The sequence below is a fragment of the Procambarus clarkii genome, chromosome 67 (genome assembly GCF_040958095.1).
Source record: "Procambarus clarkii isolate CNS0578487 chromosome 67, FALCON_Pclarkii_2.0, whole genome shotgun sequence".
Classification (NCBI taxonomy): Eukaryota; Metazoa; Arthropoda; class Malacostraca; order Decapoda; family Cambaridae; genus Procambarus; species Procambarus clarkii.
Genome location: NC_091216.1, coordinates 30,018,136 through 30,042,345, shown reverse-complemented (window position 1 = coordinate 30,042,345; position 24,210 = coordinate 30,018,136). Strand labels below are relative to the sequence as shown.

General features: G+C 42.0%; 1 protein-coding gene across 2 annotated transcripts; it reads left to right on the top strand.

Moving 5' to 3' along the window:
- The first annotated feature begins 263 nt into the window (after window positions 1–263).
- LOC123767582 (WAP four-disulfide core domain protein 1) lies at window positions 264–23,528 on the top strand. 2 transcript variants are annotated; one of them, XM_069310607.1, is made up of 5 exons: window positions 264–1,227; window positions 14,562–14,763; window positions 16,911–16,955; window positions 18,247–18,403; window positions 18,764–23,528. In XM_069310607.1, exons 1-5 carry the CDS (start codon window positions 1,174–1,176, stop codon window positions 18,813–18,815), a joined length of 510 nt encoding a protein of 169 aa, XP_069166708.1. In that variant the 5' UTR covers window positions 264–1,173; the 3' UTR covers window positions 18,816–23,528. The 2 variants fall into 2 exon arrangements, with proteins under 2 accessions (XP_069166708.1, XP_045613291.2); XM_045757335.2 differs by lacking the exon at window positions 264–1,227 and adding an exon at window positions 7,040–9,019.
- The last annotated feature ends 682 nt before the right edge of the window (window positions 23,529–24,210 follow it).

Below are 24,210 nucleotides of genomic sequence, written 5' to 3'. Positions count from 1 at the left end.
ACACGGGTGGTGCACAACACTGGTGGTGCACAACACTGGTGGTGCACAACACTGGTGGTGCACAACACGGGTGGTGCACAACACTGGTGGTGCACAACACTGGTGGTGCACAACACGGGTGGTGCACAACACGGGTGGTGCACAACACTGGTGGTGCACAACACGGGTGGTGCACAACACGGGTGGTGCACAACACGGGTGGTGCACAACACGGGTGGTGCACAACACGGGTGGTGCACAACACGGGTGGTGCACAATGTTACGTACTCCTAGCAGAATACGTATATAAATTTAAAATAAATATTATTTTATTTTGTCATTGCATGTATATGTACACACATTGTGTTTTGGGTAAATTGTCGTGTGGTGTGGCAGCGTCAGTGGACAGGAGAGCGGTTGTCTCTGCACACGTCTATTACTTGATTGATACGGGAAAGCTGGACCTGTTCAGTTTGGGAGTTCCAGATGTCACTTTATTTTAGTTAGAAAATGTTTCATATACTGTAATTAAACAGGTGTCATTATACTTATATATTTTGTAAGTAACTATTATATGTAACTTGCAGTCTTATGTGTTTTGAGAACAAGTGGTTGTTCAATTAGTTTATAATATTAAAAAGTCCTTAGTTTCCATCCCTCATCCTGGGATGAGGCAGACGGGAGGTGAGAATGTGGGTGGCGACAGAGCGAGAGTTCAGTAGCTGATACAGGACTAGGGGAGTAACATGTGGGAGATAAGTCTGTTATATTCTGTTATATTTTGTTGTGCCATAGTTACTATTATATATTACTTGCCATGAAAATATTTTTCATATATTCTACAAGTTAACTTTACCATCTGTGTTTTTATATTATACTGTTTTGAATATATAGCTATCATATTGTGTATCTATTCTTCAGTCCTAAACGAAGATTGTTAATTATGTGCTCATTACCTATTAAGGGGTTATACTGGTGATTCGCTATTGAGAACAGCAGTTGTGTCGTAACCCTAGACTTATTAAAATTTGGCTGCTGTAGGATCACGAGCCGTAACGTACGATAGGTAACAAAGAGTTATGGGGGCCTGTGCCGGGAAATATTGTCCCATTTTTAACTTAACTATGCTAATCTAACCTTGCCTTCCTAGGTACCAGTGTCAAGTGTCTCTGTGTGTTTCTTAAGAACTATTCCATGTGCCAAGCAAGCCTTCCTGTGTGTCAAGTAACAACGTTTCACGATTTTGAGGTAAGTCATCCTATATATTTTGTTTGTGCAGTGAGGCCAAGCGAATTTTCAGTGTGGTGACAATTTTACAGTGAAGTGTAGTGCAGTGCCATTATTTTAATTATTTTTGTGAATCAAGTGCCAAGTGTTAGTAACGATGGAGGAGAAAGTTGCAGCGTTGGTGGCTCACCCAGACTTTGAAGGGATTCAGAACCTTAAAAAGACTGAGTTAATACAAATGGCAAATCATTTGGATTTGACCGCCAGCAATAGAATGGTTAAAGCCCAAATATTGAAAGTCATTGTGACACATTTTGTTGAGAATGGAGAGTTAGAGGAAGAAATTCTAGAGGAGTTAAGAGAGGAGTCGAGTGATCAGATGACGTTAAAGCGTCTTGAGTTAGAAGCTCAAATAGCCAATGCTAAGCTTGAAGCTCAAAAAGAACAGAGAATATTAGAGGCTGAAGCTCGTCAAAGAGAGATTGAAGCTCAACAGCAACAGCAAATATTAGAGGCTGAAGCTCAGCAGAGGGAGCTTGAGACTAGGCGTTTAGAAATTGCGGCACAAAACCAGAGAGGTTTAATTGAGTTGCAACTTGAAGCCACAAAGAAGCAACAATTAGAGATTCAACAACAAATGGCTGACACTAACTTCAGGCTTGAATCACAGCGTATGGCAGCTGGGCATGGAAATACTAGTAATGTTTCAACAAATAGTGATAATAATCCCATCAGGATGAATAAGTATATAGAGTTGCCCAAGTTCAATGAGGAAGATCCTGAGGTTTTCTTTGCACATTTTAATAAAATTGCCATCAGTATGAACTGGCCAAGGGATCAGTGGGTAGCCATTATGCAGTCTCAATTCAAGGGGCGTAGTCAGGAGGTTTTCACATCCCTCCCTGACGCTCATAGTTTTGATTATGACTTTGTAAAGAAAAGCATCCTCAATGCATACCAACTAAATCCAGAGGCACACAGGCAAAAGTTCAGGAACCTAAGGAGAATCAAGGATCAGACAATAGCCGATTTTACTCGTCAGAAGACGAATTTTTGCAACAGATGGTTAAAGTCACTTGCAGTCACTGATTTTGATGCTCTAAAGAATCTTCTCATAATGGAAGAAGTATTGTCCTGTCTTCCAGACCAGTTGTCTACTTTTATGGCAGAACAAAAGAATGTAACAGACATTGATGAGCTGTCAAAGCTCGCGGATGAGCATGAGTTGCTGACTAAGGCCCCGTTTACGGCCACTTCACCTAAGTCTAGTCGTAGAGTAAATTATAATGCTCACCGAACTCCTTATCAGAATCCATCCCGTCCTAGTGCTCCAGTTACTCCCATGAGCTCTTCTCTTACAAAACCTAACCCTGCTACTTCATTGTCAGGAATGTCAAATAATAATAAGGTTATTTCTAAACCTACAGTTGGTTCCACAGGTGTGTCCACTGTAAGGTCTTGTTCCCATTGTAAGAGAAAAGGCCATGGAATTAATTCATGTTTTATATTGCACCCTGAGTTAAGACCAACTGGTCTCATTTATTGCAGAGGTGTGCAAAATAAACTTACTAATAAACATGTAACTGTAAACCCCAATTGGGTGAAACAGTATTCACCATATATGTCTTCAGGTGAAGTTTTGTGTATTAATGGGAAGTGGAAGCCAGTGGTTATTCTTCGTGATACAGGTGCTTCCCAAACCATAATTTCATCCAGTATTCTTTCTGATGTTGAGAAGAAAGAGACAGGAAAGTTTGTTGTTCTTCAGAGTGTTGCAGGATGTAAAACTGTACCTCTAATAGACATTAATTTCAGATCCACCATTACACCACGTTTATGCACTGTGGGTGTTAGTACACAGTTGCCCATCCCAGGTGTGGATGTTATATTGGGTAATGATGTGGCCATAAATCATGATGTGGGTGAGATTGATCCCCGTTTGTGTAAACAGCCAGTTGCAGACCATGTTTATTCTGCCTGTGCTGAAGTTAGTTCTATGAAGGAACCTGTTGTAGAAGATGGTTTTGTCCCTTCTACCTGTGCTGATGTCAGTACTCTTATAAATCCAGTTGTCAGTTCTGATGTTGTTACTCAAGCATTTGTTCCAGTAACCAGTACCCCTTCAGTGGAGAAGTGGGATGTGGTTGTTCCAGATTCCTGTGTGGCCGATTTAGTTGTTGAGAGTAAGCTTGATACTATGACTCTGCTTTATTCCAATAAATTGGGAAAGGATGTCCATGTACCATTGTCTTGCCCGCTCACTACGAACGTTGTGCCAGGAGTTGAGAGAAACTTAAAAGCCACGACTCTGTATTCCAGCCAAGTGAATGGTTTAGGACAAGATGTCGGGTTGGCAGAAGTATTCCCGCTCACTCCAAGTTTAGAATCAGTTGTCGAGAGTAAGTCCGTTGTGGAGGCCCCGCCTCACCCTAGTCAAGGTGATATAATAGGGGAGGAGGTCAAACTACCTGTTACTTGCCCGCTCGTTTCAGATTCCCTTCATTTATGTGCTTTGAGTAGAACTGACCCTAAGATTTCAGAGAGAAGCAAGGAGACAGTCTGTACTGTAGATCCAGCTTTGGAGAGTGTGGGAAAGCAGCCAGAGGATCAGCTTCTGTTGAGTAGATGGAGACCCATTGAGCCTCCCTCTTCAGTTGTCTGTGAGGATGTGACCCAGCTTGGTAGTTATATTGTTGATTGTGAGCAGACAGTACTCCAAGCAGCTCCAGAAGTCATGGGAGGAAATTTTGGTAAAATCATTAAGAGTGGTAAAGCAGCATTTGGATCTAAGTTGCGGAGTTGTGATTCTTATTCTATGTGGAGGAAGTATTTCTCATTGTGTACATTGAGTCAGAGTGTGTGTAGGATGTTGAACTCTACTTTTATTCTGCAGCCATTTTCTTGTGAAGTAATGGACTGTGGGACATCTTTGTCAAGCCTTGTGGTGGAGCAGAGAGAGTTTACTCAAGTAGGTTGTGCATCCAGTTCTGAGGAAGTGGTGAGTTATGCTAGAGCAGTGTCTCTATATTCAGATCCAGTTAATTTTGATGCACGAGTAATAAAAGTGTATGTTCCACTTAAGTGTGGTGTTGATTTTCAGAGTCATATTGTGGGTGAAGGATTAAATCATACTGGGGAGCAGATGTTTGAGGCTCCAGGTGTGCAATTCAAGTTGGAGGATAAGGTTATCCTACCTAGAGTTAATCATTGTGAAGGGTTTCAGATTGTCCTTGGGCGTTTTCCAGGTAATCTGCTGTTCATCTTCAAGATGTTAAGACCCTTAAACCTCTTGGTTGATTGGTTGTCATCAGACGTAAATCACTTGGGAAGTGATGGTGAGGATTGTAACGTTTTCGGCATGTTTTATTTAGTCTCTTGGAAGACTAGACGGTTGATGAATGTGTGTGTTGTGTTCAAGTTCACCATCAGAGGGTGTGAACTTGTCTTGAGAGTTATGATTGAGATATGGTGCCTAGGCAGATGCCTGTTTTCTTTCACTGATCGTTATGACAGAGTTATGAGGAAATTGATTTCTGTGTTCCTTATGGATCATCTGAGTCAGTTCGATCAGGTAGTCTTTGCACTAATCTTGGGTTGTATTTCTTGGTTGGAAGGTCAAAGGTTTGATAAGTCGGTGTCTTGTGTTTTGGAAGGTTCTATGAATGGGAAAGTCTTATGCATAATTGTGAGGTTTAATGCTACTTTCTCTAATTTTAGTATCCATTGGGCGAGAGTATGTGTTCCACAGAGGATCAAGAGTGATGAGCAAATGTCTGTGTCAGAGCATACCCAGGAGAAGTCCCAACTCAACTCAACATACAGCCTGCTTCAATTAAGCAGTTCAGCTCCAGAAAAAGGGAGTAATGGAAAATCAAGGCTGTCTTGGGAAAATTCACCATGTGGAAAAGGAATCACATGGAAAAATGAAACTGATCTTGAAGAAATAGTAGAAACATATGAAAAGCAAAATTGCCATGATAACTGTGTGAAAGCAGCTACCTTTATTGACAATTCTATTCATGCTACTAATGATACTGTTGTAGATAGGTGTGTGAAATATGATCTAAAACAAAGTGAAATAAATGAGATAGTACCTTGGAGAGATAAATTTGCATACTCCAGTGACACATATGTAGAACATAGTCATAAGACTGAAATTTCTGAGTTTCCTGTAAGACTATATTTGGAGTGTTTTCATTTTTATCCAGAAATGTGTTCTTATTACTTATACATGTTTGGTGTAATTAATACCATAAATCTCAAGTGTCATACATTTTACTTTGAAAAAATGCCATTGATCTTCAATCCATTGCATTTTTTTTCTTGGAGGTGGAAGTGTTACGTACTCCTAGCAGAATACGTATATAAATTTAAAATAAATATTATTTTATTTTGTCATTGCATGTATATGTACACACATTGTGTTTTGGGTAAATTGTCGTGTGGTGTGGCAGCGTCAGTGGACAGGAGAGCGGTTGTCTCTGCACACGTCTATTACTTGATTGATACGGGAAAGCTGGACCTGTTCAGTTTGGGAGTTCCAGATGTCACTTTATTTTAGTTAGAAAATGTTTCATATACTGTAATTAAACAGGTGTCATTATACTTATATATTTTGTAAGTAACTATTATATGTAACTTGCAGTCTTATGTGTTTTGAGAACAAGTGGTTGTTCAATTAGTTTATAATATTAAAAAGTCCTTAGTTTCCATCCCTCATCCTGGGATGAGGCAGACGGGAGGTGAGAATGTGGGTGGCGACAGAGCGAGAGTTCAGTAGCTGATACAGGACTAGGGGAGTAACATGTGGGAGATAAGTCTGTTATATTCTGTTATATTTTGTTGTGCCATAGTTACTATTATATATTACTTGCCATGAAAATATTTTTCATATATTCTACAAGTTAACTTTACCATCTGTGTTTTTATATTATACTGTTTTGAATATATAGCTATCATATTGTGTATCTATTCTTCAGTCCTAAACGAAGATTGTTAATTATGTGCTCATTACCTATTAAGGGGTTATACTGGTGATTCGCTATTGAGAACAGCAGTTGTGTCGTAACCCTAGACTTATTAAAATTTGGCTGCTGTAGGATCACGAGCCGTAACGTACGATAGGTAACACACAACACTGGTGGTGCACAACACTGGTGGTGCACAACACGGGTGGTGCACAACACTGGTGGTGCACAACACTGGTAGTATGAGCCACTAAGTTACAGACATGTCACTGACAAGTATTCTGTGTGAAGTGCTATTCAAAGTAATTGGGTTGAGAATAAATAAACACTGGAAAGGATAAACTTTAACAAAAGTACAGTATGGATTTTGAAGCGGAAAGTTGTGGTGCCTGGCAAATATTATAATTTGATCTAAAGGTTACTAAAATAAGACAAAAAACTAGGAAGTCTATTTTCCTAGGTTGTCAAAAAGCATTTGAAGCTGTTCCTTATGAATGTTTGGAGTACAAGATGGAGAAGCAGGCTGTGATAACTGCAGACACTGATCTGGGTAAGGGGACCACTTGAAGTACAGAAAAAAAGAGTCACAGTCAAAGACGTGGTTACGTCGAGTTGGAGGAATGAAACAAGTAGAGTTCCGTTTGTTCCGTAAAGGTCCGTCCTGGGACAACCCGTTCTCGCACTTTGTCAATATTGACTTATTTAATAAGTGCATATGTGACATACTAATTTATTGTGAATATTTTAGTTTACCTTGGAAAGCTTCATAGAAAACACCGACCTTACCTAACCTTCTTAGTATGTTAAAATGAGCATCTTATTGCTTCGAAAGTACGAGAACGGGTTGCCTGGGAACCCTACTGTTCCCAATTTATTTGAGTGAGCTACCCGAGGGAGTGAGCTCATACATGTCAATGTTTGCGGACGACACAGAGCTGATAGGGAATGTAAAAACCAAGGAAGACTGCGAAAGGTTACAAGATGGCATTGAAAACTGATTGTTACTAGAATTAAATCCCAAGAAGTGTAAGGTAATGAAGAAGTGAGAATGGAGATAGGATGTATCTACAACATAAGGGAAAGGCAACTACAGGAACAGAGGGAAAAAGATTTGGAGGATTTTATTGTTGACGCAGAGAGAACAGTTGTCACAGAGAGAACTGGATAAACACCTCCAAAGGATACCTGATCAACCAGGCTGTGACTCATACGTCAGGCTGCGAGCGGCCGCGTCCAACAGCCTGGTTGATCAGTCCAGCAACCAGGAGGCCTGGTCGACGACCGGGCCGCGGGGACGCTAAGCCCCGGAAGCACCTCAAGGTAACCTCAAGGTAAGGACGCCGGAGGGGGCTAGTTTATTGTGCACCCCATACTTATCCTGCGAGCGGTAGCGCAAAAAGGATTACTGAGGGCACAAAAGGTCTTTATCACACCTTAACGGAGATTACTACATTAACAATTTCATCTATCCTTAACACCTTATAATTATAATGGCAGCTAGTTACACAGATACTGTTCTATTTTAATGGCTACATATTTACAGTTAATCATCATACATTAAGTGTAGGTCTTATCACTAATACATAATTGTTCGAGCTATGGAGAAATCACAGTCATAGCGGAGCTGCTGTTTGTTATTATTATTTAGAGAGTGGATATCTCTCCAACACTAACACCGGAGGTCCACATATGCAGCAGACCAGCCTGGAATCCACACCTTGCAAAGCATAGAATTATAATTGAGAAAGTACAAAAGTTTAAAGCGCGATTAAGAGTTAAGAGGGCTGAGCAAGGAGGATAGGTTAAGGGAACTAGATCTAACAACCCTGGAGGTAAGAAGAAACAGGGGACATGATTGTAGCATACAAAATACTGAGGGAACTTGATAAGGTAGATAAGCACAGCCTTTTAAATTGAGAGAAAGTAGGGAAAGAGTACTTGTGTGGAATACCCTGTAAGGGCGGTCAACAAGTGGAATGCACCTGAAAGAATTTGTGGAAGCCACCTCTAAATTTAAGGCTAAATTCAGTTAGGAATTCGGAAGTCAGAATAGTTAAATTATAACAACAGGTACAACATGGTCAGTAGGCTGGGCATGAAGAGCTACACCTCACTTCTGTGTAGTCACTGATTGGAAAGTACAGGTGTAGTGCACTGGTGGTGCAGAACACTGGTGGTGCAGACTTGTGTAGAACACTGGTGGTGCAGACTTATGTAGAACACTGGTGGTGCACACTGATGGTGCACAACCGCCTGTGGGTTTAAGACCGGCCAGTGTGAGTCAGCACCACCCGAGGGCCGACGGTATGGTCCTCATCCCAGAGTTCGTCAGTCTGCATCCAGACAGAGTGAGGGACGGACACATCTTTCCCTTCCGTCCACCTGCCCGTCGCTCGTCACCCCGTGTATATGCAAGTGCCAGCCGTCACTCCCAGACAAGTGTCTATCACCCAAGTTTTACCAGCTGGGTGATATACTGGCATTATTTATCGTCAAGCGATACGTTGTCATTGTTATTCTTACGCTACTCCAGTGATTTTAGCGTTTAATAACGAAGTTATTGTTAAGGTTTCTTGAAGAAGTGGGCGTGGGCCTCCAGCGAGCGTGGGAAGGAAGGGAAGACGTCGCGGCGGGTGTAAGCAAGCCTTCTCCACTATTAGGTTACTGCCGCCATGATGCTGAAGCAAGGTGTGATGCTGCTGCTGCTGACGCTGCTCACTCTGCAAGGTGACGCCACAAGGCACCTTCAGCGTCATCACCACCACCAAGGCGACGTGCACCATCACCACAGGGAACACTTACGGAGGCTGAGCAAGCACGACGGCACATTGCCCACGCCCGTCACAGTGAGTACCAGTACATGCCTTCAGACCTCGCCGCCCACACGCCCATCCTGTGTTGCTACCCGGCCCCTCTTCCAGCTGTTGGGAAAGGGGCACCCTTCCAGGTGAGGTGGGGAGGGGGGCACGTAACCTCATTGAGAAAGTCAGTTGTAATCTCATAACACGAGTGTTATGAAGTTACAGAAAGTACATCACATTATTTTATAGTTTTAAATTAATATTCAACTTAAAATTTGTCGTACGTCGCAAGCTCCAGTTGCACAAGAAGTTCACCTACATGTGGCGCTGATTTGATCCCGTCACAACTAAGTTGACGACACAAGTGTTAATTTCTGGGGGTCGGTTGTGGGGGTCAGCCCAAATATCGACATGCGTCGCTCTGACATTCCACATATTTAAGAAGTTACCCACAAACTTCCAGATTACATGACCATGGTTGGAGAACCCTTTGTTGTTGGTTGAGATCAGCGGAGTGTTATGACCTAGATATTGTCTTGCCTGGGAAACATAACGCTCGTTCTGTAAACTCTTGTCACTACATTGAAATTTTAGCCAAATATCTAAAGTTTTCATGCAAGTGGCTGTAAATATTCTACAGCTGCCGCCTATTAAATTAATGTGTGGAGCTGGATTAGTACCCGAGTAACTGGCTTACCAGAACTTAAATTGCTTTGTAGAGAGACTAAAATACCCAAAATCTTTCTTGGGTGTCGCGTTTAAGCAAGCAAAAAGGTCGTTCAACAAACGTGCTCCTAAAGTCTAAACCAGAACTAAAAAAAACTAGCTGGTTTTACTGTATTTTGAAGGACTTGACAAACTTGCCCCAGCTCTGAAAAACTTTAATATTAACCTAGTTTCCAAAAATACAGTTAAATCCATTTTAATTAAGAACCCGTCCCCGTCTGTGGCAGGTTGTAAGTACTCCATCTCTGTAATCGCAGTAAGTGATTACAGTTCAATAATTTATTGAACTTTTTTTTTTATTCCTTCGCGGGCCCTATGCCTCTGGCTGGCCCACTAAGTGTTGCTTAATTTCTGTTTTACTGGGACAGAGTGTGAGTATTTATGACTCGTATGGTCGCTTCAGTAAGATTTTGCCATATGTGTTTTAACAACTGCTTTGTTAAATCTAAGTTGAAATCTTAATGGGTTTGTAACTGTGCACTGTGTTAGATAATGTTCCAGTCGTCTGTCGGGCATTTCTCTGCAGTGCTGACATTTCCTCTCATCTTCCGGAACCTGTAAGCCTATTTCCCATGCACATGGGTATCCAAGCCTAATACAATGTAAGTGCACTTCTTGTTGTTCTACTGTCCCTTTTCATCGTAATGAACAATCAACCACAGAAGGTGATTGTAGTGCTTTTAAAATGCTAATCAAACCTACAAACAAATACACTAATTTACGTCTGCTCTACATAAACAGTGTTCGAGATTTCTTTGTTACATAGTGTCATTAACGTGTGTTTACAAAGGTCAGGCAGCCGCTGCCCAGCATCATGGCGGTCTGCGCCTCACTTGGTAAACACATGACGTCATGGCCGTCAGCTGACGGACACGCTGTATACTTAAGCGGAGGAAGCATTTGTACATTTGTATAGACGAAATTGCAAATATTTAAGAGACTTCTGCTGGTTTTTACGTTGCTTTTTTTCTTGTCTGCGACCGATTTGGAAACTTGTAACGTTGCGCGCGATTGTGTACGTCCCAACATGTGCTTTCTTATCACTTTCCCTTTCTTATCGCTGGAACTTCTCCTTCCTCTAATGTGAAGACCACCTAGAATTTCTTATCATCGAGTTCCTCGCACACTTCCTTGTCGTTTGTAGTGAATCTGTCTGCATCTAGGGTCAGTTTTATTGTGTACTCACCTAGTTGTGCTTGTGGGGGGGGGGGGGGGGTTGAGGTTTGGCTCTTTGGTCCCACTTCTCAACTGTCAATCTACTGGTGTACAGATTCCCGTGCCTACTGGGCTCTATCATATCTACATTTGAAACTGTGTATGGAGTCAGTGCATTCCATTTACTAACTACTCTGACACTGAAAAAGATCTTTCTAATGTCTCTGTGGCTCATTTGGGTACTCGGCTTCCACCTGTGTCCCCTTGTGCGTGTACCACACGTTCTAAATCCATCTTTGTCTACCCTGTCAATTCCCCTGAGAATTTTGTATGTGGTGATCATACAAATGCTACGCACGCACGTAACTGTGCGTGTGTGTGGGTGCATGCGAGCGCATGTTAATGGGTACAGTAATTCGAAGCAGTAGTTAATGGGCAGAGTAACTGGGAAGTGTATTTAAGGAACACAAGAACTATAACCTGTACTTAATGAGCACAGCAGTTTGGATTTTGTGTTTCATCAAATTGTACATCAAGAAGACCAAAGTTTAAACAATTGTTGACATCAATGATAAAATAGGTTTAATTCAATATTATAGTAATTGCAGTCAGTATTGAATTATTGCATAGAAAAACAGGGATTTATTTAACACTGAAATAATAATATGATAGTTTAACGCGTCGGGATGGTTGGTGAAGTGATCAAGGCAGCCATTTAAACAGTTGTGTTACCATCTGTCACCTTTGACCTTTCTTGGGTAGTGTTGTCTTGCGCACTTGAACTGCTGCCGTTCACTGTATGATGATATCATTGTTTCTCTTTGGGGAGACAAGACAATTAGAGAAGGGGGAGGTTGTTCACCAAACCACACTAGAAAGTGAAGAGACGACGACGTTTCAGTCCGTCTTGGACCATTCTCAATCGACTTTAGAATGGTCCAGGATGGACCGAAACGTCGTCGTCCCTTCACTTTCTAGTGTGTGGTTTGGTCAACATATTTCAGTCATGTTATTGTGACTCCTCGTCTGCACAAGGGAGAAGTGAGGGGGGGGGGGTGAGGGGGTGCTGATGGGGTGCTGATGGGGGGGGGAGGTGGTGCTGAGGGGGTGGGGGTGCCATCACCAGAGATGCCATATGCACGTCTTCCACTCCGCTTATCGTAGGAAGAGGTCTGTGTGTAGATGGTGTGGTCAGGGGGGAGGGGGATGGGGTTGTTGGTGTGGTGTAGTGGTGGTCATGATGGTGATGGTATGGTTGTAGTGGTGGTTGTGGTGGTAGTGGTGTGGTTGTAGTGGTATACATATACCCAATTGGTGGTGTGGTGGTGGTCATAATGGTATGGTGGTGGTGTGATTGTAGTGGTGGTGGTGGTCATAATGGTATGGTGGTAGTGTGGTTGTAGTGGTGGTGGTGTGGTGGGTGGACGTACCTCTCAGTGATTAAGGGCAAGCGAGGTTTAGTCCGCCTACTTAGTGTTTTGTACCTGTTGTGTTATAATTTAACTATTCTGACGTTCAAATTCGTTATCGGATCTTGCCTTAAAGTTAAGGATGGAGGTCTCTTTCATAACTTCTTTTAGTGCATTCCATTTTTAGAGACCACCCGTACACGGTACGAATATTTCCTTATAATTATTCGACTCATTTGTGTTTCCACTTATGTCCTCTCGCCCTACTTTCTCTCACTTTAAAGTGGCTGTCCTTAAACACCTTGTACATTTCCCATAGTATCTTGTATATTGCGATCATGTACCTCAGTTTCTCCTCTCCTTCAGGGTTTTGAGGTCAAGTTCTCTTAATTTATCCTCATATCATATCCTTTTTCAGCTCTGGCACTGATCTTGTTCTCAACATATATATCTTCTCAATTTTGGTTTAATGTTTTACAGGGTCCGGATTCCAGGCAGGTGCTTCATATACCTGATTGGTTTAACAAAGGCTGTGTAGCTTGCTTTGGAAGAGCCCTGGCTTAGGTTTGAAAGCATCTCGATGCAGCCGATGTTTCACTGTATTTGTGTGTGGAGATAGAGGATATAATGCCAGCACTCTCACAGATCTGTTTCTCTCAGACTCCTGTAGTTGCCTTCTCCTTATGGTGTAGATATCTCCTGGTCTTCATTCTCACCTTCATTACCTTACACGTGTTGGCACTGAATTCTAGTAACCATTTTGTTACGGTCAGCAACCCGGTTATTTCTGTTAACGTGTCTTGTACCTTCTTCATCCTGCCCAAAGTCGATGACAAGTTTTCAAGAATTGGCGGCAGTACGTTACAGTGCGAGGAATAAGGGGGGGGGGGTAAACAATATGCAATTACACCAATATTATATAATATATATATATATATATAAATTATAATCGTATTACGACACATTTACACCGTGTCGCTTTCACTCATGACACTAAATAAACCTGCAGTGTTCATCAAATCCCGGCAAGTCCACTACGTCCAGGTACACGTCGTCCACACTCAATGATAATCACCGGGGAGTTCACCTTCCTCACCAGGGGCCAGTCCACACACTGTAATGATGTCCCAATACCCAACACCCGCTCTCTAGAAACACTGGCAGAGGGCTTCAGCAACACCTCAGGGGTCTCATGTAATCACATACCTGTTGATTGACAGTTGAGAGGCGGGACCAAAGAGCCAGAGCTCAACCCCCGCAAGCACAACTAGGCGAGTTGTGCTTGTGCACAACTAGGCGAGTTGTGCTTGTGCACAACTAGGCGAGTTGTGCTTGTGCACAACTAGGGTTGTGCAACTAGGCGAGTACAGGGGTAGCTAACACCCTGGCAGAAGTCTCGAGCAACACACTAGCAGCACTTCTCAACAGACGCACTTCTGTCATCTCGTAACTCTTCTTGGCCAGATCCTGGGTACGTTGGTCCATACAACACTGCTACTACCGACGGCGGCCACTTTGTCCTCTCACAGGACCTAGTCAAGAGTTCTGGACTGTCCAAGGTGAACTGCCCTCCTCAGCACAATTGCCTTGTTACGTCACCTCTGTGAACATAAACATCATTAGCTAGACAGACAGTATACTGGGTGACCTTACGATAACACCCGTCCACCAGGGAATTGAAATTGTAATTGCTCTCACAACCTAGATGGCGTTGACAGCTTGATGCCACCCACTACAGGTCATCATCATCGATCTCACCTTCTGAGGTATGAAACAGGAGCCTTTCACCGTCGCCTACACTATCGCCAACAGATGGCGTTGTCTGCATGTCACCTCATACCTGGGAGTTGGAGCGCAGGTCCATAGATGGCGCCAAAATCGCCACTCCTCACTCCGGCGATGGTGTCGATACCGTAACACATTTGTTAGTCCACTCCTGGAGTTTACTCCCTCGGGTTGGTCCCTCACATGAATAGGAACAATAGGGGTCCCAGGACTGTCCTTTGGTGAATTTATTTGTTACCTTCTTCCCTTGAAACCTCGTCTCCGCTGTGACTGTTTTCTGTCCATCAGGTAATCCCCTTACCCAGGTCAGTGTTTTCTGAATGAAAGCTAATAATTCTAGTAATGGAAGAAGGCCAGTGATTCTAGTACTGAATGAAGGTTAATGATTCTAGTAATGAATAAGTCATCGTTTATATTATTGAGTGTATCATTTATTTCTGGTAATATATGGGAGTTATATTCCTGTGAGTGAGTGAGTAACTTGCAACTTACCTTCGTTCTTGGTGTGGCAGGTGAGGGAGGAGCCTGAGGAGGGCATCCCTGTAGGGGAGGCGCTGGCCGCCCTCTCCCAGTGTCCTCCTCCCATCCAGCCCTTTCACCAGGACCTGTGTGGAGTCCCCGCCTGCCTCCACCACTACCAGTGTCCCCAGAGCCGCTTGTGTTGCTTCAACGGCTGCGTCCGCACCTGTCTCCTCGGTGTGGAGAGTCCCCCAGGTGAGTGTGACCTTCCTGCCTGTCTCCTCGGTGTGGAGAGTCCCTCCAGTAGTGTAGAGGCCCCTAAACCTCCCACTCCTATCTTCCTCCCCTCATCCTTCGCTTCACCCTCCCGCCCCCTCATAAGAACATAAGAATTAAGGAAGCTACAGAAGATCTTTTAGCCCATACGAGGCAGCTCCTATCTATATCCACCCAAACTCATTCGCATATATGTGTAACCTACGCTTGAAACAATCTAGCCACGCTATCCAGCAGTTTGCTCAACAAATCAACAACCGGTTTGGAACAACAGATCCGCCCGTTTAGATTTTATAACTATGTGCACCATAGTACAAACATTGACTTATTAAGCAATTAGATAGTAGAACTTTGAACAATTCACTTTATAAGAGTTCGAAAAAATGAAGCTAAAAAGCAAACTTAAATATTCCTAGGCCTAGTATAGCACACATATATACTATATTAGGCCTCATCTAGTGTGTACTAGGCCTAGGAAGGTTAGGTTTTGTTTAGTTGGTCTTTGCAACATATGTAGAAAATCGTTCTTCTGTTTCTCTAAATCCAATAATACAGATTTCTACTTTCTAATTGCGTTAGTACGTCGGTATATGTACTATGGTCCTCAGCTTTACTATAAGTACTACCAAAACAGGAGGACGGGCTGCCAAACCCATATTTACACGGGTCTTTCCGAATCTATACGTATCCATGGGAGACAGCACACTGGTGATCCTGTGGTCCTGGGTTCGATCCCAGCCGCCGGCGAGAAACAATGGGCAGAGTTTCTTTCACACTATGCCCCTGTTACCTAGCAGTAAAATAGGTACCTGGGTGTTAGTCAGCTGTCACGGGCTGCTTCCTGGGGGTGGAGGCCTGGTTGAGGACCGGAAAAAGATCCTATTTGCATATATTGTTTCCATTTATATTTTTATCATATTATATATATATATATATATATATATATATATATATATATATATATATATATATATATATATATATATATATATATATATATATATACTTCACCTTAAGTGAATTTGTGTTCATTGTCTAGCACGGAGATCACTAGTCAACTGTATAATCTAAGTGAGGCCTAACTATAGCAAGTAAGGCTGGAGAATATTGCTAACACTTCAAGAAATAAATCCCAGTATCCTATGTGATTTATTTCATGCACTTTTGCATTTATTTTTGGCTTAAGATTCCCGCTGTCATGGCTTACAGATCTTTCGTACGCTGACAGTAGACAATTTCAACATTGTTCAGTTGATATCTGGTAACTATTATCATCATTACCTGGGCTCAGACCCGTACCCTTGTCAGTATTAAAATGATTAGTGTTAAGGTCACGGCATGCTTTTGTCACCCTCCCCACGTCCACTACCCACTCTTGTACCCCCACACTGCTCCTCCTACCCACGTCCACTACCCACTCTTGTACCCCCACACTGCTCCTCCTACCCACGTCCAGCACCCACTCTTGTACCCCCACACTGCTCCCTCCTACCCCACGTCCAGTACCCACTCTTGTACCCCCACACTGCTCCTCCTACCCACGTCCAGTACCCACTCTTGTACCCCCACACTGCTCCCTCCTACCCCACGTCCAGTACCCACTCTTGTACCCCCACACTGCTCCCTCCTACCCCACGTCCAGCACCCACTCTTGTACCCCCACACTGCTCCCTCCTACCCCACGTCCAGTACCCACTCTTGTACCCCCACACTGCTCCTCCTACCCACGTCCAGCACCCACTCTTGTACCCCCACACTGCTCCCTCCTACCCCACGTCCAGCACCCACTCTTGTACCCCCACACTGCTCCCTCCTACCCCACGTCCAGTACCCACTCTTGTACCCCCACACTGCTCCTCCTACCCACGTCCAGTACCCACTCTTGTACCCCCACACTGCTCCCTCCTACCCCACGTCCAGTACCCACTCTTGTACCCCCACACTGCTCCTCCTACCCACGTCCAGTACCCACTCTTGTACCCCCACACTGCTCCCTCCTACCCCACGTCCAGTACCCACTCTTGTACCCCCACACTGCTCCTCCTACCCACCTCCAGTACCCACTCTTGTACCCCCACACTGCTCCTCCTACCCACCTCCACTACCCGTTCTCTTCTACATTGCAGTTATCGACTGGGTAGAAGACACAAGCGCCGTCTTGCCTATTCTGGGTAAGTACCTGGAGAGTCCCTCAAGTGTGTCACTGCCTGGTTAATACTAGGTTCTGCATGACTTCCTAGATAGTACTAGTATTGTATAGCTTCCTGGATGGGATAGTACTAGGTTCTGCATGAACACCTGGATGACAATACTAGTTCTGCATGACTTTCTAGATAGTACTAGTATTGTATAGCTTCCTGGATGGGATAGTACTAGGTTCTGCATGACATCCTAGATGACAGTACTAGTTCTGCATGAATGCCAGAGCAATAACTATAGTATTGTAATGTAAGGGAATAATTGGAGTAAGATGGAAAACAGAGTGAGGGAGAGTCAGGTGGAGGGGAGGAGTGAGGAAGAGTGGTCAAGAGAAAGGGAAAGTTCAGAATGAGAGAAAATGGGTTAGAGTAGATAAATTAGATAAGAGATAGAAAGAAAGGCTAGAAGAGGTAGAAGAGTATAGAAAGTAGTGGAAGTGGTTGACAGAAGAGAGGAAAAAGAAGTAAGAATGAAGAAGAAAGAGGGAGCTGGGAAAGAAGAAAAAAGGGCTGCCACCATTGAAACATCGGAAATTGGAGAAAGAAAGGTGAAAACTCATAGAGTGAGGTCAAAGGGATGAGTGAGTGCGAGGAGGTGAAAGAAAGGTAACTGAAAGGAAGAGAAGGAAAAGAAAAGGAAGAAAGGGGGCTGCCACCTTCCATTCAAGAGTTATTAATACAAGGAATGGAACTTGTCTGTATCACAATATTATCTGATGTTATGAAGTAACAATTGTAAGCATGTAAATCATATACTCAAGAATCTATAAGTCATAATCTTTATCAAGTACAATTCAGAGTGCTCTCCACTCTAGCTTTCACTATATCAAAGACTTGAATTGAAGATCTAAGGATCAGAACTGAGTCCAAGAATAACAGATCAGACAGGGACTGTTGTGATGTTAGTCATGAGGCTCCCAACCGTACCTGGTGTGAGAGGAGCTCTGAGAGGATTTTTGTCGTTCTGTGTTGACCTTTCCTAAAAAACATATACGTTCTTTAGAAGGTTAGGCCTCCCTGCTTGGATACAGTAGTTCAGGGGGCACACTAGAGTCTTGTACAGCTGAATAACCACATTTTTGTCCATGAAGTCAAAGGCTCTTTTAATTGTGTTCATTGTTATAAAATCTTCGTAAACATAACATCGAATTCACGAAGCATTAAAAAACTAAATTTTGTAAATTAATCCACAAACCTTGCAGCATTATTTCTGAAGAGTTCCAGAAGTAAAATCTGTAAACATGAATCGTTCCACACTCAATAGAGGAATCAGGACCACCAGAGCTGCCGGTGCGGTACGAGGACCTTTCCTATGCTGAGGGTCGGGAGGAGGAGGTGCACCTGCCTGGCGGGTGTACAATATCAGCATCTCAGTTCTCCCAGCTTCAAATCTTCATGAATACTCCAAGGATAGAAAACTGGTAAGAGTTCGTCCAGAGCTTTATCAGTAAAGATTGGAAATAATTTAAATGGGTGAAAATTTCTTTATAATGTTATTTATATTACATTATGTGTAATTTACAGCCTAATCTAAACTAGAATTTTTTTTTTAACTGACATTGATGTACATTCCAAGTCTGCTCTTAATTGTACTGAATCTACAGTGTTCATAGTCCTTTAAATAAAACTTATAGAACGATGAACTTTATGATGTTAATATTTAAAATTTCTATATCAAATCTAAAATATCATGCAATTTATTTTGTTAGCAACTTTATCAGTTTAACCAATACTAATACTGCTCTGTATTTGTTTTGCTTACTTTGGTTTGATTCGTGCAGCACGTGTGAGCAGGGAGAGGTGGTGTGTGCCGTCAACATGCTCCAGTCATAGTGGTGTGCGTCGTCCACATGCTCCAGTCATAGTGGTGTGTGCCGTCCACATGCTCCAGTCATAGTGGTGTGTGCCGTCCACATGCTCCAGTCATAGTGGTGTGTGCCGTCCACATGCTCCAGTCATAGTGGTGTGCGCCGTCCACATGCTCCAGTCATAGTGGTGTGTGCCGTCCACATGCTCCAGTCATAGTGGTGTGCGCCGTCCACATGCTCCAGTCATAGTGGTGTGTGCCGTCCACATGCTCCAGTCATAGTGGTGTGTGCCGTCCACATGCTCCAGTCATAGTGGTGTGTGCCGTCCACATGCTCCAGTCATAGTGGTGTGCGCCGTCCACATGCTCCAGTCATAGTGGTGTGCGTCGTCCACATGCTCCAGTCATAGTGGTGTGTGCCGTCCACATGCTCCAGTCATAGTGGTGTGCGCCGTCCACATGCTCCAGTCATAGTGGTGTGCGTCGTCCACATGCTCCAGTCATAGTGGTGTGTGCCGTCCACATGCTCCAGTCATAGTGGTGTGCGCCGTCCACATGCTCCAGTCATAGTGGTGTGCGCCGTCCACATGCTCCAGTCATAGTGGTGTGCGCCGTCCACATGCTCCAGTCATAGTGGTGTGTGCCGTCCACATGCTCCAGTCATAGTGGTGTGTGCCGTCCACATGCTCCAGTCATAGTGGTGTGTGCCGTCCACATGCTCCAGTCATAGTGGTGTGTGCCGTCCACATGCTCCAGTCATAGTGGTGTGTGCCGTCCACATGCTCCGCCATCTCAACGGAATGCCCAGCAAGACAAGCCGAAATACAGATGATGACTGACGCCAGACAAGCCTCCACTACTACAAGAACAATAAAAATCTTTCAACATCCAGGCGGGAGTCTTTCCAGATCTCCTGACAAATGGCGCCACAAGCGGCTCACCCAGCCCAACCAATCACCGTTGATGTTGGAATAGTAATTAAACAACTGCTGCAAACTATATAAAGATGAACCTTGGTAAACATTACTGAACAAGGACATATATGCTGGAATGACGTACTATATACTAGCATACAACAAGATCAAATGGACAGGAGTGACTGAGATGTCTTTTTAAAAGCATTTCCACTGAGCAAGTTTCTGGATGTATACAACTGAAAGTTTCTTAACTGATACGTTAAGAAACTTTAAATATAATTTTTTGTAAGATGAAATTCAGAATCAGTTGCATATATTTAGTGACAATCATATATTGCCCTCTGTATTTTTAACTTGTAATGCTAGCGCTGAAGCTTATACAAAGTTGTGTATATTGTAAATGCTACTACAGATACGTGCAATTCTTTTCAACATAAATTTTAACTGATTGAGCCAGGATGACCACAAGCTATTTTTTGTATTGGAGTATGCGACATACGCTAAATACATCGTATGAGTGTTTAATTAGAGCTAATGCACCAGAATTCATCAGAATTCTGACGCACTAGCCTGATGAATAGCCTGGTGCTAGAATGCACCAGGGTATTCATCAGAATTGTATTTAAATTTTACTTTGTTCTAACTGAGGCTACTAAACTTAGTTCTAGCGATATTAGCTGCTCTAGTAATTAGTTACTGCTTAAGGGATCTTGCTTAGGTGGGTTTAGTGTCAGTGTGACTTTGTAATGACAACTAAATGAGAAAAAAAAATGTAATTAATATGATGTGACCTTGTATGTCATATTGTACGATGATGATTAGCAACTGCTAGCATAAGGCTTCACTATCTCAAGAACACTATATTTCGGGCTCTTCGCCTGGAGGCAACTTTAGTATCGCTAGTGAGCTAGCCTTCTTGATTCTGACTTCACACATGCACCACACATCTAGCTCCACACATGCACCACATATCTAGCTCCACACACATGCGTTGTGCGATGCCGTGTACTCGTCTGGTTACAATCACACATGTCTTATAGAGGAACATTATGGTTGTAATGTGGTGCAGACATTGTGACTACGGTACAATATAGAGAAGCTTAGTTATAAATTAATGTACTCTTTGTTGGTGATTCCAAAGTTAAAAAGAGTAAATGAACAAATCCACAAGTGCCGTGATGAGTGTTCGAATCTACGTCCGAGAGGATCTCAGACGCGACTTAATCGACTGAGCCACGACATGGTAAAAGAATTTGATGCATCACGCTATTGTGATTTCTGTGTGTCAAATAGAGTATGTGGAGTTGGATATTTCTAATTAATTTCTAATTTATATTTATAATTTAGATTTCTAATTAGACATGCTGTCTTAATTTTGATATTTGTGTGATCTCAAGCCCTTATGTAATAATAATAATAATAGTTATTTAGAAGAAGGGACAATAGGTATGGTAGATTACATGATTGGTATGTTTATTTTTACATTCTTGCAAAGCCACTAACACGCATAGCGTTTCGGGCAGGTCCTTAATGTAACATGTCAGGTAAGATGAAAGGTACATTGTAGCAGTTTTATTTCAACATATAACTACAATACAAATTGACAGGTGATTGCACTGGTGAAGATATATGTCTTTAAGTACTTAATATTGGGGAAGTAGGTAGTACAAGATAAAGTGTGAGTTTAAAGCACACGGTGGGAACTATGAGGATGAAATTAGGTACTCTTTGGTTTTACTTTTGAATAAGACATAGTTTGGAATTTTGTTTAATTCGTTAGGGAGTGAGTTCCATAGACTGAGTCCTTTTGTTTGCATGAAGTGTTTGTATAGATGTAGTTTGACTCTGAGGGATATCAAATAGATATTTATTTCTGGTATGGTGCTCATGAGTTCTATTACACTTAAAGGAAAAGTTTCCAAACATTCCCTCTAATGTTTAGGAATGACTCCTAAACATTCCCTCTAAAGCGTTATGTGTGGTTTCCTCCGAGGTTAAGGGTCCCCTTCTTCCAACCAGGAGTACTATGAATATATATATATATATATATATATATATATATATATATATATATATATATATATATATATATATATATATATATATATATATATATATATATATATATATATATATATATTTATATTTAAATATTTATGAATATATTTAAGTATGGTGAATATCTACACCAAGGTGTAGCCATCAATGATATAACCTCTCCCACTCTACCAATAACCGTTGGAGTGCCACAGGGCAGCATCTTGGGACCTCTCCTATTTCTTATACAATACAATACAATACAATTTTATTTAGGTAAGGTACATACATACAATAAATATTTACAAGGATTGTTTAACTTATAGGTATAGCTAGTACATACAATGCCTAAAGCCACTATTACGCAAAGCGTTTCGGGCAAAGCGTTTATATATATCAATGATCTGCCTAATGCCTCTAACATTCTTAAACCTATATTGTTTGGTGATGATATTACCCCTCATCTATTCAGACCCCAACCCACATACACTAATTAATGTTGTGAATAATGAATTAAAAAAAAGTACATTTATGGATGTCAACAAACTAACACTAAACATAGAAAAGGCTTACTACATCTTACTTGGAAGCAAATCAACAAATGCAATTTAGCTACAGATAAACAATATTAACATCAGTAATAAAAATAATGGAAAGTTTCTTGGCCTATTCCTAGACAAGAGACACAACTTCAGCACCCACATACGACACATAACTAAGAAAGTCTCTAAAACAGTTGGTATACTCTCCAAAATCAGATATTATGTGCCTAACTCTGCTCTCCTCTCATTATATTATGCACTAATCTATCCCTATCTTAATTATGGTATCTGTGCATGGGGGTCAACCACTGCAAACCACCTCAAGCCCATCATCACCCAGCAAAAATCTGCTATCAGAATAATAACAAACTCTGCTCTCAGACAATACTCAGCCCTCTTGTTTAAATCCCTAAACATGCTAAACATAAACTCACTCCACACATTCTCTTGTGTCAACCCATTATGTGCCTCTGTAACCCTTTCCACTACCACCCACAAGATTGGTATGGGGGTGCATAATAAATGAACAAACTAACTTGTGTCAACTACATTGACAAAACCCTGTTCTTAAATGCAAACCCTACTCAGAAACTCTTCCTGGACAGATGTAATAGGATCCATTATCACCACACCAGAAATAAATATATCTTTGATATCCCCAGAGTCAAACTTAATCTGTGTAAACACTCTTTGCAAATAAAGGGACCTAGTCTATGGAACTCACTCCCTAATGAATTAAAAAGCTGTCCAACTTTTGCCTCATTCAAAAATCAAAACCAAAAAGTACCTAATTTCATCTTCATAGTTTCCTACTCTGTGCTTTAAAATTGCTCTGTATCTAGTGTTACCCAATCTCCCAATCTTTATGTACTTAATCCAAACTTTACCATTGTGATCACTGCTGTCTTATATGTGCTTGCTATATGCTGTATTGTGCCTATTAATCTTTGTTAAATTACCATTCAAGCTGACAAGGCAATCAATCTGAGCTACCTATGTGCTTTAATATACCTACAAACCTCCCTCATCTCATTTTTTTTCTTGCAATGTACCCGTTATCATGTAATAAATTTTGCTAGTATTTGCCTACTTAAAATTTTCTGTTAGATTAAGGACCTGCCCCTAAACGCTGCGCGTACTAGTGGCTTTACAAGAATGTAATCATTATGCTATTTATCCTCACAAACCCAATGTACCTTCTTGTATGTATATATATAAATAAATTAATTAATAAATAAATAAATATTTTTATGACATCACGAACCTCCCTTTTCTCTGAACGGTTTAAACCCATTTTCTTCTAATGAAGTTAACGATTAGTAATGTATGTTAGTATGTCCCTAGTATAACCATGTTTGCTGGTTATATTGGTTGTTAGTAATCTAGTGTCGGAATTTCCAACATAATTATGAGGGGGAGGGGGAGGGAGAAACACGGGTCGAAGTCCAATATTTAGGGCTGCCGAACACTTCATTCCTCTCCTTCAGAATTACAATATTGTTTTAACTTGCACTGTTGTGTGGCAGTCCTGGACGGATGTCCCATACAAGAGCTGTAGAGGTTAGAAGGCTTCGAGTAACTTCTTTTCCTGCTAGCTCTAAAGAAACCAGTTTCTCCAAGGTTTTGAGAGTAGTGGTGCCTCGGCACTTTCACTATTCTCAAGTTACCCTGGTTGTCTGGATGAACAGAGACTATACGACCTGTAGGCCACTCTGAGCGTGGTCTAGCACTGTCCACCAAAACTATGTCACCAGGGTTTAAGATAATTTTGTAATAGGGGGTTGTTTGCCCCCTTAATGATACCTCCTTAGAGCAGTTAGGTATTCTGAAGTACAAACGTCATTCCATCGACTTATTTCTCATGTCAGATGTTTAAAGTGCTGAACCAAGTCACTCTCTCTCAGACATATGAAGGATCTTTTGGT